Source organism: Gracilinanus agilis, chromosome 4 (assembly GCF_016433145.1).
Source record: "Gracilinanus agilis isolate LMUSP501 chromosome 4, AgileGrace, whole genome shotgun sequence".
Lineage (NCBI taxonomy): Eukaryota > Metazoa > Chordata > Mammalia > Didelphimorphia > Didelphidae > Gracilinanus > Gracilinanus agilis.
The window spans coordinates 468,286,283-468,299,992 of record NC_058133.1 but is presented as its reverse complement, the minus strand read 5'-3'; the positions used below and the strand labels follow the sequence as shown (position 1 = coordinate 468,299,992).

Sequence of the window (13,710 nt, the reverse complement as noted above, 5' to 3'; positions counted from 1 at the left end):
GATTTAAACTCTTTAGACCTCAGAGTCCTCGTCTATAAAATGAGAGACTGCCCTGATCGTCCCCCACCACTGTGAGGCAGGTAGTCGGAGTGTAGGAGGAAAAGTTGGGGGGCCTGAAGTCAGGACATCAAGGACTGAATCCAAACTTGGCACTCGCCAGCTCTGTGACCAGAGTTAACCCATTTTTTTAAAATGGGTTTTTTGCCTTCTGTCTTAGAATCAATACTAAATACTAAGACAGAAAAATAGTAAGGGCTAGGCAATTAAAGTTAAATGACTTGTCCAGGGTCACATAGGAAGGATATGAGGGCAGATTTGAACCCAGGACCACCCATCTCCAGGTCTGGCTCTCTGACCATTGAACCACCTAGTTGCCCCCATAGTTCACTCTTCAAAAAAAACAAACAAACAAAAAAAACAAATAAAAAAACCCACCATCACCCACTGTATTAGAATTAATACTAAGTACTGGTTCCACTGCAGAAGAGTGGTAATGGCTAGGCAATGAGGGTTAAGTGACTTGCCCAGGATCACACAGCTAGGAAGTGTTTAAAATCAGATCTGAACCCAGGATCTCCTATCTCTAGGCCTGCATCTCAATCTACTGACTCACCTAGCTGCTTTCATAATTAACTCTTGATTTAATCACCCCAAATTTCTGCTTTCCCATCTTTGAATAATAACAATAGGGTGCTTCTTCCCTCTAATCTCTAATCACATTAGATTTCTTTGCTGCTCTATCCCACTGTTCACTGTTATTCATATTGAGCTCTTGGTCCACTAAAATCTCCAGATCTTTTTCAGATAAGATACTGGTGAGCCAAGCCCAACCCATCTTGTGCTGTGAAGGTGATTTTTAAAAAACCCAATGGAAGTCATTACCTTTATCCTATTCAGTATTATTATATTTTGAGTTCTATTTTAGACAGGGAATAACATTTGGGATTTCCCCCCTCCAGGGATTTGCTAGGCTTTGGGTAATGAAACAAGTCTTGTCCTCAAGGAATTTGAGTCCAAGGTGTGTGTCATATGATGTCTAGATTTCCTCTCTTCTGCTATAAATTCTAAGTTGGGATTATCATTCATTCCCCAGACTTCAAGTTTGGCAGCAAAAGGGAGGAAATAAGTGGGCTAATATATAAATGGGATAAAAGCAGCAAAGCAAAAGAAGACTTGTTTAATAAGGAACTCTGAGAATGATGGAAGAGAGCTTAAGAAGGGGAAGAGTTTAAGGCTATCTCTTTTTCATTTCCTCAATGGGAATGGAGTTTGGCTAAAATGCTACCATTTGTTATATTTTAACATTCCCTAGGGCAGCTAGTTGCCATAGTGGATAGAGCACTGGTCTTAGAGTCAGGAAGAACTGAGTTCAAACCCAGCCTCACACATTTACTAGCTCTGTGACTGTGATCAAGTCATTTCACCCCTTTTGCCTCAGTTTCCTTATCTGTAAAATGAGCTGGAGAAGGACAATGGTAAACCAATTTTGTATCTTTGCCAAGAAAACCCCAAAAGGGCTGACAATGAGTCAGACATGATTGAAATGACTGAATTCAACCTTACAGAACACAACTTTAATGTATTCTGAATTTTAACACTAACACTACTTTCCAGCACCACACACTATAGTATCAATCCATTTTCCCTGTCTTTGATTCTGCTTTCTCTAAATGTCTTTCTAATCTCTGTACATCCAGCCCAATAGCCAGCTGGTGGTACAGTGGACAGGGTCCCATGCCTGAAGTCAGTAAGACTTGAGTTCAAATTTGGCCTCAGACACTTACTAGCTCTGTCATCCTTGGCAGGTCACTCAATGTCTGTTTGCCTTGTATTTGTCAACTGGAAATTGAAAATTATAATAGAACCTACTTTCCAGGGTTGTTTGTTGTAAGACCCAACTGAGATAACAGCTGTAAAAAAGAGTTCTTAATTCAGTGTCTGGCATATAGTAGGCACTATATAAATGCTCATTCTTTTTTAAGGTAATTCCAGAGGGCGGCTAAGTGGTTCAGTTGATTGAAAGCCAGGTCTAGAGACAGGAGATCCTAGGTTCAAATCTGGTTTCAGATACTTCCTAGCTATGTGACCCTGGGCAAGTCACTTGACCCCCATTGCCTAGCCCTTACCACTCTTCTGCCTTGGAGCCAATACACAGTATTGATTCTAAAATAGAAAGTAAAGGTTTAACAACAACAAAAAAAGATAATTCCCCTTTTCTGCCTCCTCACTGAATTACTGAATATCCTCAACTATTCATTTATCTTCATTCTAAGTAGATACTAAATAGATCATTCATGAATGCTCTTTTGGTCTAGTTATTCAACCACTTTCACATTCATCTAATTATCAAATACTTGGCTGAAATTTATAATTAGAGAAAGCTTGTGATCTACAAATCAAATATGACATTTTTTTCCTTTCCCCATACTGAGAGACAATGAGGATAGTCTAGTCTGACCTTTCTTTTTTCTTTTTTAAACTCTTACTTTCTGCCTTAATAACAACTCTAAGATAGTAGGGCAAGGGCCAGGCAAATGGGGTAACATGACTTGCCTACAGCCACAGAGCCAGGAAGTGTCTGAGGTTGGATTTGAATCTAGGACCTCCTAACTCCAAATCTGGTGTTCTGTCTACTGTGCCACCTAGCAGCCCTTGTTTGACTTTTCTTGATGAAACACTGGTGGTTTATTGCTTCATTTTCCAGAGGTTCACTAACTATTCCTTTAATAGTCAACATGAATTTGTCAGGAATAATAATAATAATAATAACAATAACAATAATAATAATAATAAAGAATTTGCCAGGAACCAAAGCCAAGTTCACTGACCTCTAGGCTTAGTGTCACTACAAATATGCTGGGCTTAGAGTCAGGAGACATGTATTCAGGTCCTATTTCTGAGGATTAATCATGTGGTACTGATCTAGTCACTTGCCTAATAATTAGTATAATGATAACAGATATTCTTCAAATCTGTACAGCTTCTTATTATTTGAAAAGCAATTCTCTCCTAAGAGCAGAACAAGGTAGATAGCACCTAGCATTTATTAAGTACCTACTATGTGCGAGGCAAATGCCAGCCTCTGGAGATATAAAGAAAAACCAAAAAAACAAAAAGAAACACAAAAACCAGTCCCTGCTCTCAAGGAGCAATAATTGTTACCCCCATTTTACAGATGAGAGAATTGAGACATAAAAGGAAAAAAAAAAACTTGCCTGGGGTCACATGGCTAATAAAAGAGACAGAACCAGGATTTGAATGTAGGTATCCTGACTCTCATTCCAGAATATTTCCCAGTATACAACTTAATTTTTAGTTTTTTGCCTTTTTTTTAAAGTAGTAATTAGTACTAGTATTTTGGGGGCTGAACCTGTGATTTCATTGGCATACAGAACTCCTAAGAGAGGAAACTCACTCTCTTAGCATGGATCTCAGTGTCTGCTTTTCAAGTTGTAGTGTTGGAGAGCAACCTAGGTCTCTGAGAAATTAAGCGGTTTTCAGAGGTTCACACATTTACTATATATTAGAGGAGGGACTTGAAAGTGAATGTTTCTGACCAACACTATTTATGTTTCTGCTCAAAGTAGTATTTTATTTTATTTTATTTTTAAAACTCTTACCTTCTGTCTTAGAACCAGTACTTAGTACTGGTTCTAAGACAGAAGAGTAGTACGGGATAGGGTATTGGGGTTAAGTGACTTGCCCAGAATCATACAACTAGGAAGTGTCTGAGGCCAGATTTGAACCCAGATGCTCCCAACTCCAAGCCTGGTGCTCTATCCACTAAGCTACCGTATAGCTCCAGTAGTAGTATTTTTTTTTAAATTTATTTATTATTAAAAAATAAACAAATAAATTTAAAAGTCAAGTAAGTATATATAAAAAGATTTTTAATGTTAACAAGGGCAGGAAAGGGAGGCAAGAGGAATCAACTGTCACTTAAATCTATAGGTTAACTGCCAGGGAATGTTGGAATGGGAAAATGGCTTCTCTAGCACTAACTATAAATAGTCAGCTTGGGGCAGGGCTGATTAGGCAGGGTAAATGGGTATCTCACAGAGCAGTCCAGTTGATGGTTTCTAGATGTATCAGGTCCCAGGAAACTTCAGGTATACAGCAAAGTAATCCACTAGGAGTTAGGGAGAATAGAGTTTTCTGTGGATGTCCGCCAGCCCAGAAAACTCCTATCTCAACCTGATAACTCCTTAGTTTTGCTTTTGAAGGTCTTACAGTAAACTCCAAAGTTCAGCTCCACAGTTCAAGATCCCAGTGCCAATCCACAGACTCCATTCAGTTGCTAAAACTTCAACTCACTCCCCAAAAGCAAAACTGCCAGCTTTCAGTTCTTGTGTGCACAAGCCTCTGCCAGCATTCCAGGTTTGGAATTTTTAGCTTCTGTCAGTTTTTGCCTGGTCTGCAAATAATAAATCCTAATCTACAATTTTCCTATAACACTAATGAAGATAGCTTCTAAATCTTGAATGAATTTCCTTAGCCTTTGAGACACTGGTTTCCCCTTCAACGGAGGTATTGAGGAGAAACTTAAATGACTAATTGTTAGGAATTTTGCAAAAGGAATTTCCACTCTGGTGTAGATTATACTAGATGGTCTTTGAGGTCCTGTCAAACTCAACACGGATAGTCTATAATTCTTTGCTGATAGAATTTTTCTTAACTTTTACTTTCTGTCTTAGTAACAAATCTAAGGCAGAAAGGCAAGAGCTTGAGTAAACAGGGTTAAGTGACTTGCCCAAGATCACACAGCTAAGAAGTATCTGAGGCCAGGTTTAAACCCAGATCCTCCCAACTCTGGACCTGACACTCTATCCACTGAGCCACCTAGTTGCCTCTTGCAGTTAGAATTTTAAACTCAGGAGAACTATTTTGGGACATACTTAAAATAATATCATCGGGGGCAACCAAGTGGTTCAGTGAATAAAGAGCCAGGCCTAGAGACAGAAGGTCCTAGATTCAAATCAGGCCTTAGTCACTTCTTAGCTGTTGTTAAGACATAATTCTCTGGACATTGTATATTAATTAATGAGAGAGAGAGAGACAGAGAGAGAGACAGAGAGAGAGACAGAGAGAGAGACAGAGAGACAGAGAGAGACAGAGAGATCCATCATCTAAAAACCTTTTTCATAATGCCCTGGCTGAGCTCCAAGTTGCTTCCAGATTTCCCCAGCTCCAGCCCAAACCTCAAGGTTCCCATAGTCTCAAGTTACACTGAGATGGGCCAGTGAGATAAAGCTAGTGTGCCTGTCAACTGTTAAATGCTCCAGAGAGGGGACAGAGAGAGCACTCTCATGTCCCAGAAGAGACAGAGACCTCATGCTTCCCTTGCATGCTTATGAAGCCTGTATTTGGTCACTCCTGGGAGTCTTTGATTTGGACAGGCTTTAATCTTAGTCCGGGTCCCAAGTCCTAATTTCCGGATACATCAACATTTGCATAGGGACTTCTGCTAGCCCCATGCCATGCAGCTACACATGCTCAGTCAATCACAAAGGCTTTTCTGGCACCATAGGGGGCATATGTAATCTGCCAAATGATGAGGCTGATGGGTTTTCAAGCAGAGTAAGGGGGTGCCTTTTATATTAAATGTGTAATAAATCACAATGTGAGACCCTGGGCAAATCTCTTAACCCTAATTGCCTAGCCCTTACTGCTCTTCTGTTTCTGAACTAATGCTTAGTATTGATTCTAAGATGGAAAGTAAGGATTTTTAAAAATAACTAAATAATATCAGGTCACTATCTATTCTGCCTACCTTCCTTCCTGATGTAGAGGGCAGGGGATTAGTCTTTCTTTACCTTGAACCTAAGTTTAGTACATTCACTCAGTAAGTAAAATGAGATCTGTGATGTAAATTCATTTTTAGTGCATATTCACATTGTATAGCATTCAGTTTGTTACATTTATTTGATTTTTCTATACAGCAAATGGTGCAAGAAATAGATCTGGAATAATTGGAGCGGTCTTTATACCTATCATTTCAGTCCTTTACATCACAGGAGTATTTGGTATGTATGCCTTTTTTTTTTTAAATCACTTCCCAAATTCTTTTATGTATTTTTCAAAGTTGTAGAAAGAATGGTTCAACAGTGTAAGCCATTGTAGTTTTTTTGTTAAATATTTTATTTTCCCAATTATATGTAATAACAATTTTAATATACATTCTCTGAAATTATAAGATCCAAATTATCTCTCTTCTTTCCTTACCTCCCTCCTCCCAGAGATGTAAGCACTTTGATCTGGATTATACATGTATTATCATGCAAATCATACTTCCAATGTTGGAGGGGATGTGGCAAAATTAGGACATTAATGCATTGCTGATGGAGTTGTGAATTGATCCAACCATTCTGGAAGGCAATTTGGAACTATGCTCAAAGGGCTTTAAAAGATTGCCTGCCCTTTGATCCCCCCATACTACTACTGGGTTTATACCTCAAAGAGATAATAAGGAAAAAGACCTGTACAAAAATATTTATAACCGCCCTCTTTGTGGTGGCAAAAAATTGGAAAATTAGGAGATGCCCTTTCATTGGGGAATGGCTGAACAAATTGTGGTATCTGATGGTGATGGAATACTATTGTGCTCAAAGGAATAATGAACTAGAGGAATTCCATGTGAACTGGAAAGACCTCCAGGAACTGATGCAGAGTGAAAGGAGAAGAACCAGGAGAACCTTGTATACAGAGACCGATACACAGACTGGTACAATCAAATGTAATGGACTTCTCTACTGGCAGCAGTGCAATGATCCAGAACATTTCTGAGGGACTTACAGGAAAGAACACTATCCACATCTGGAGAAAGAACTGAGGGAGCAGAAACACAGAAGGAAAAACAACTGCTTGATCACATTGTTCAATGGGAATATGATTGGGGATGTAGACTAAACCTGTGATTCCCAAAGTGGGCACCACTTTGGTGGGTGCTGCAGCGATCCAGGGGAACGGTGATGGCCATAGGTGCATTTATCTTTCCTATTAATTGCTATTAAAATTTTTTAAAAAATAATTTCCAGGGGTGCTAAATAATATTTTTTCTGGAAAGGGGGCAGTAGGCCAAAAAAGTTTGGGAACCACTGCTCTAAACGATCACTCTAGTGCAAACACCAATAATATGGAAATAGGTCTTGATCAGTGACACATGTAAGACTCGTTCATGATATCTCTGAATAATATTTAGATACTATTTGCTGTGCGTAATCATTTCAATATTTAGTTTTCTTTCCTTTGATTCACTACGTTCCATAGCTTCTATTTATCTTAGTATGCTATCTATTTTAATTTCTTTTGTGTGGCAGAGGTCTTAAAAGTTCTGATCTTCTTGTCCTTTTGATTCACTTTCTAGTGAGAGGTAGCTATCCTACGGGCATATACCTTTACCATCCGAATTTGGAAGCATCCTCAGCTTATTGGGGGACTTGGGGGTCTCACTTGTGTCCAAGAGTCCCTGTTCCAAAAGGCACCAGTATGCAAAGAGCCCGCTCTTCACTCAGGAGAGGGGAACGGGGTGATCTCTGGTGGTGGAATGTCGTGGTGAAATGAAATGAAAACAAGCCAGAGTGCAAGTGAAATTGCAGAGGCTGTTCTCTCTAGTGCCATCTGCTGATTTTTATTTTTACACCTTTTTTTCTCAAGATTACACCAGTATTGGCATGAATCCCATTCCCACCATACATCTTATCTTTGGAGACAATGTGTTAGGTGTGTTTGACATATCTCTTGGGCCACAGTGATGAGAAAGTACAGGTCTTTTCATGGGAGACAATTTCTTCATACTCCATTCATTGTTCTTTTATGTTAAATTACTGTACCAAATCAGGTCTGGGGGGGGGGGGGGAAACTTGGAGACTGTTCTGGCCTGTTGTTGTAGGCACCTGTGTATGGCAATCTGAGTTAGAGTTTTAAAATCTTTAACATTAACTCACTATATGCTGGTTTGTTGTGAAGTGATTTCTAGGGGAAGTTTCTGTATTATAACATATAGATGTGGGGTTTACTTAGGGGTTTGTAAGAGATCTGTGGGTGGCTTTGTTATCAGTCTATATTGTTTTTCTGTGTTTCCCTGGGGCTGAGCAATGATATTAATTACAATAATTTCAGTAAAAGGGAATGTTAGTGAGAAAAGAGTCACATAGGGGAAACTGAGTAGAACATTCATCCTTTTGACACCTGCTGTGTTGGTGTTATGACTGGTGACGAGCTGTGCTAAACATCTTGGACTTTGATGGCTTCCGGTAGTAAAACCCAGTGGAATTGCTTGTTGGCTACAGGAGGGGGTGGAAAGAGAAGAGAGAAAGAACATGAATCATGTAACCATGGAAAAATATTTTAATTAAATAAATAAGCAAACTTAATTTAAATCTGAAAAGAACATTCTTCCATATTGGTCTTTATTGTAAGAGAATATTCATATAAAACCTAAACTCCAAGATCAAAACACAAACAAAAGTGGAAAATAGAATGCTTTGATCTGCATTCGAAGTTCAATTCTCTGGAAGTGTTTAATATTCTTTGTTGTAAGTCCCACAGAATTATCCTGGATCATTGCATTGCTGAGAGTAGCTAGGTCTTTCACTATTGATCATCCCAAAATATTGCTGTTCCTGTGTATACTGTTCTCCTGGTTCTGCTTATTTCACCCTGAATCAGTTCATGAAGGTCTTTCCAGCTTTTACTGAAATCAGACTGCTCAGTATTTCTTATAGCACAATAGTATTCTATCACTATCATATACCACAATTAGTTCGACCACTTCCCATTGATAGACATCTCCTCAATTTTCAATTCTTTCCCACCACAAAAAAGAAATTCTATAAATATTTTTTGTACAAGTAGGTTCTTTTCCCTCTTTAAAAAAAAAAATCTCATTGGGATACAGACCTAGGAGTGGTATTACTGGATCAAATGGTAAGCCCAGTTTTATAGTCCTTTGGGCATAGTTCCAAATTGCCCTCTAGAATGATTGGATTAGTTAACAATTCCACCCACAATGCATGTGTCCTAATTTTGCCCCATCTCCTCAACATTTATCAATTTTCCTTTATTGTCATTGGCCAATCTGATAGATGCGAGGTGGTACTTAAACTTTGTTTTAATTTACATATCTCTAATCAAGAGTGATATAGAACATTTTTTCATATGATTATTGATAACTTTGATTTTTTCATCTGAAAACTGCTTGTTCATATCGTTTTATTATTTATCAACTGGGGAAAAGCCACTGGTTTTAAATGTTAAGTATTTGAATGATGCATGAAAACTGGCTTGTGCTGTTGCAGTTTTTCAATAATTGACTTAAATTCTGAGCTACTTAACATTCCAATTTCCCCCATGATGACTGAACATTATGATTAATAATAATAATAATGTTAATAGTAGTAGTAATTGACACATATAACACTTTAACACTTTAAACTAACATAATAATGTTTTAAGATTTGCAAAAGGACCTAATAATGTGTTATCTTTGGCCTTGGAGGATGCTGGTACAGGGAACATGTCAAGTTTTTCCATAGATTCCTTTTTTCTAGACCACTCCTCCTAGTACACCAACTAGCCTGCGTTGAGGAAAGACATTTTTTTTTTTTTTTGCTTCCCCAAAGGTTTCTGGACAGGAGTTATGATAATAATGCTGTTTCCCCAAGTCAATCTGAATAAATTAAAGATCATGGAGCAGATCCAGCTTCCCTACAACTCTCCGAACAGAGCCTAACTTGGACCCAGCACCTTTATGAAAACTCTTAATGACTCTAGGCCTAATTTAGTCCACCTGATGAAGAGTCCTTCTATGACTTAGTGGATATTTGGCTGGTTGCTAACCACAACATCAGAGCTACACCTAAGATTATAGTGGTTTCTATTGAAGATGGTTTGGGTCCAGGGAAAGAGGGCTGTATTTGAAATTAGAAGAGCTAAGAAACTTGTATAATCTTGGTCAAGTCACTTGGTTGAAATTCTTCATCTATAAAATGAAGGGATTGGCCTAGAGGACCAATGACATCATAGGGTGATATATTGACTTGCATGTGAATTAGATTTAAGTGAATCAGAATCACAGTCATCAGTTTCATTCTCTCTTCCAGAGGGAAAAAAGTGACCAGATAAGAGTTAGGATGACTGGAAATGGCCCAGGATACAGTGGATGACTGGATTACTTTGGCATCTTTGATGTCTGACCAAGCCATAAGCATTACACAGCACCTGCTTTAGTCACCTTCAGGAACATTAGAACAAGTTGTTCTCATCTATCTATTTTTATAGAGCAGTCTTCACAGTAAAGGGATTGGCTCAGATGGGTGTGATGATCTCAAAATATTTTCCAGCTGTAGATATGTGACAACATGATATATTTCTAATTTTTGATCCAATGACACTGGACTCTTGCTTGCTCCATGAACAAGACATTCCATCTCTTGGATATTGGGATTTTCTCTCTCTTACCTATCTGGAATGGCCTATGCAGTCAGCCTACTAACCTCATTTAAACCTCAAGTATAATTCCATCCATCCTGTATAGGGAAGGCTCCTCCAACCCCTCTTAAATCTTGTGCCTTCCCTTTGTTGATTATTTCTTTTTTATTTTGTATATGGCTTGCTTGTTGTTTCCCTCATTAAACTGTAAGCTTTTAAAAGGCAAAGACTATCTTTTGCCTCTTCTTCTGTCCCCAGCGCGTAGGGAATGCTGGAAAATTGTAGGTACTTACTAAATATTTATTGATATTTCCCAGGTGCCCATTGGTATGTGCCAAAGCATGGGACTTTGAGAAGTATGATAGCACCTTAGAGTTTCTTTAATTTTATTAACATCCTGAGTTAGAGAAACAATGGATTCAAACTTTTCACAGGTCCAGTTTTGACGGCTTCATGATGGACTTGAATCTTGGACTTGAGATAGAATTCCATTTTTTTGTATGAGTAGATTGCAAGAGTACTTGAGCAGAAGTTTATAGCCAACTCAACAAGGATGTAAAAGGATTTAAAATTCCATAATAACAATATTCTGGGACTTTCTTGATGGAATCACATGACCTGGTTTTAATTCCTGTGTAACTTTAGTCTAGTCACTTGAACTCTTTGGTTTCCTCATTAGTGGAAAGTTTCAGGGGAATGGTTCAGATGACTTTTCAACTAAGGCATCCAAGCCATTTTTGCCTCACTGTTGTTGTCTGTGATGAATTCCTCACTAGGACACTTAAGTAGGTACAAGATGGTGAGCTAAAAGAAGAAATTTCTACTATAGTGTCTTTGTAACCCCCCAAATATGGTGAATTCAACTTAGATTTAGTAAAAAATAATGAAACATAAAATTAAACAAGAGCTTGCTTTATTTTTTAAAACCCTTTCCTTCCATATTAGAATCAATACTGTGTATTAGTTCTAAGGCAGAAGAGTGGTAAAGGCTATAGGCAATGCAGTTTAAGTGACTTGCCCAGGGTCACACAGCTAGGAAGTATCTGAGGCCAGATTTGAACCCAGGACTTCAGGTTTAATCTGTTCCATAGTGTAATATCTAATAACCATATTAGATGCAACTACTAGAAATGAAATGGACAGAGGAACACATTCAAGATAAATTTGAAGCATTGAGTTGGTAACTAACCATAATACTGAAGTCGTGAGTTGGGAAATGATAAGGTAATGGGCTCCTGGTCTTCTGATTGGTAAAAATTCACCATTGTTGGACCAGCATAGCCCCAGATGATCTCCAACCATCTATGCCCTTCTTTCCCATACTTCCCTAAAGGGACATGTCAATCAAGTGCTCCATTTTCCATTCTTGTGACTTCCTTGACCAAAGCACTCCTCCCTGGCTACCACTATATGCTAAATGTTTTCTTCCCCTATTAGGAAGCAAGTTCTTTGGAGCAAGAGCTGGTCTTTATTTTTTCTGTTTTTGCATCCAGAGCTTAACTAATGCTTATTATTTAAATAATGATGATGAAATATTTCAGGGTGAGCAATGCCAGGCCACAAGACCAGAAAAGGAAGTTACCAAAATGAACCATTTCAAAAGATGTGGAGGATGTAGCTTTCTCTGCTGACGTCTTTACAGTAGACAACAAACATTTTAACTGGGAAGTGAGAGTTATGCACAACAGTGGGTAACAGTGTCTTGATCTGGGCCTTCAAAAAGTATGACAGTCTACCTGATGAGACTCCCAAGCAGAAGATCCAAAGATGGGGGCCACTGGGTAGCTCAGTGGATTGAGAGTCAGGCCTAGAGACAGGAGATCTTAGGTTCAAATCCGACCTCAGACACTTCCCAGCTGTGTGACTCTGGGCAAGTCACTTGACCTCCATTGCCCACCCTTACCAATCTTCTGCCTTGGAGCCAATACACAGAAGTTAAGGGTTTAAAAAAAAAAAAAAAAAAGACGATCCAAAGATCCTCAGCTAGAAAGTCTCTAGCCACACTCACCCTCCTTTCTCTCCTTCTTTATCTAGGACATGTTTGTATCCCATATCCTTAGGAACCCCTGGAGATGACTATATCCCCCAACAAACTCTTGGGTATGTATCATATATCCCAGTGATTCCCAAAGTGGGTGCTACCACCCCCTGGTGGGTGCTGCAGTGATCCAGGGGAGAGGTGATGGCCACAGGTGCATTTATATTTCCTATTAATTGCTATTAAAATTTTTAAAAAATTAATTTCCAGGGGCTAATTAATATTTTTTCTGGAAAGGGTACAGTAGGCCAAAAAAGTTTAGGAACCACTGAAATCTATGGACACCCCCTGATCTTCCAATCCCCGTATGAGATGTAATCGATAAATTACTAATGTATGACAGACTGTATTATGACTCTCAAGACTCTCCATTATTCATTACTTGTTACCACATATACATTGTCTGTTATGATGTGTATGGAAAGTTTGGGTAGAAACTCCAGCTTATTATAAAAAACATGACCACTTCCAAAAAAGTTGCCATTGACCAATTGCCACCATTGAGTCTGGTCCTCCTGATTCCATTTTTCTTATCTACCTTGCCATCTTCTTACCCCAATGAGGACTTTATGGACCCCCAGAAGCCCCCCAGACATAAGCAGAGTATTGGCTGACCGACCCTGTCACTGACATCTGTCCATACCCATCTGCCTCTCTAATTTCACCTTAAATACCTTTAAAACCTAATGCTATCATAGAATGGCCATTTTTTTCCCCTGAGAGAAGTGGAAGAGTGCATTTAATACCTGATTTATCCACAGTCAGTTGAAACAGCATTGTGGCCAATTCAGTTTGGGGATTATAAAATGGATTGATTAACCTCTTCTTCTAATCTTTTCTATTCTCTTGATTGGAATTTTCCAAATAAAAGTTCTTTTTAGATTGATAGCATACTAAGAGTTTTACATTTCTACTTGCCTCTTTTCTCTTTTTAATTAAAATGAGCATTTTTTTCCCATCTTTTTTGTTTATAAGCATAATCTCTTCCCTCAAACCTGGCCCCCCCAAAAGTAGACTATATGCATTCAGGAGAGTAAGTTAAAATAACTGAGAGAGAGAGAGCTGGAAAGAACTTTTGAGGTCATCAGATCCAACCTGTTGCAGAGGTGGTCTTCCCTCAACAACCCTAACACATTCAAGCCCAGTTTTATTACTCTTAAACCCAAGGAGATCCTTCTTTTTCAAGCAACCTATTTAAAAAATTTTAATATTTTTTTCATGATATACTATATATATATAAAATA

At 38.5% G+C, this 13,710-nt stretch overlaps 1 protein-coding gene across 4 annotated transcripts in view; it reads left to right on the top strand.

Annotated features, from left to right (window-relative positions):
• CD58 (CD58 molecule) overlaps positions 1–13,710 on the top strand; it is a 106,149-nt gene that overhangs the window by 76,280 nt on the left and 16,159 nt on the right. For 2 of the 4 annotated variants that reach the window (XM_044672430.1, XM_044672431.1), the window contains one exon: positions 5,940–6,023. In XM_044672430.1, coding sequence (XP_044528365.1) covers positions 5,940–6,023 — 84 coding nt within the window. Of the gene's footprint in view, positions 1–5,939; positions 6,024–12,462; positions 12,618–13,710 lie in introns of those variants that run through there. The other 2 variants (XM_044672433.1, XM_044672432.1) reach the window with 2 other exon arrangements.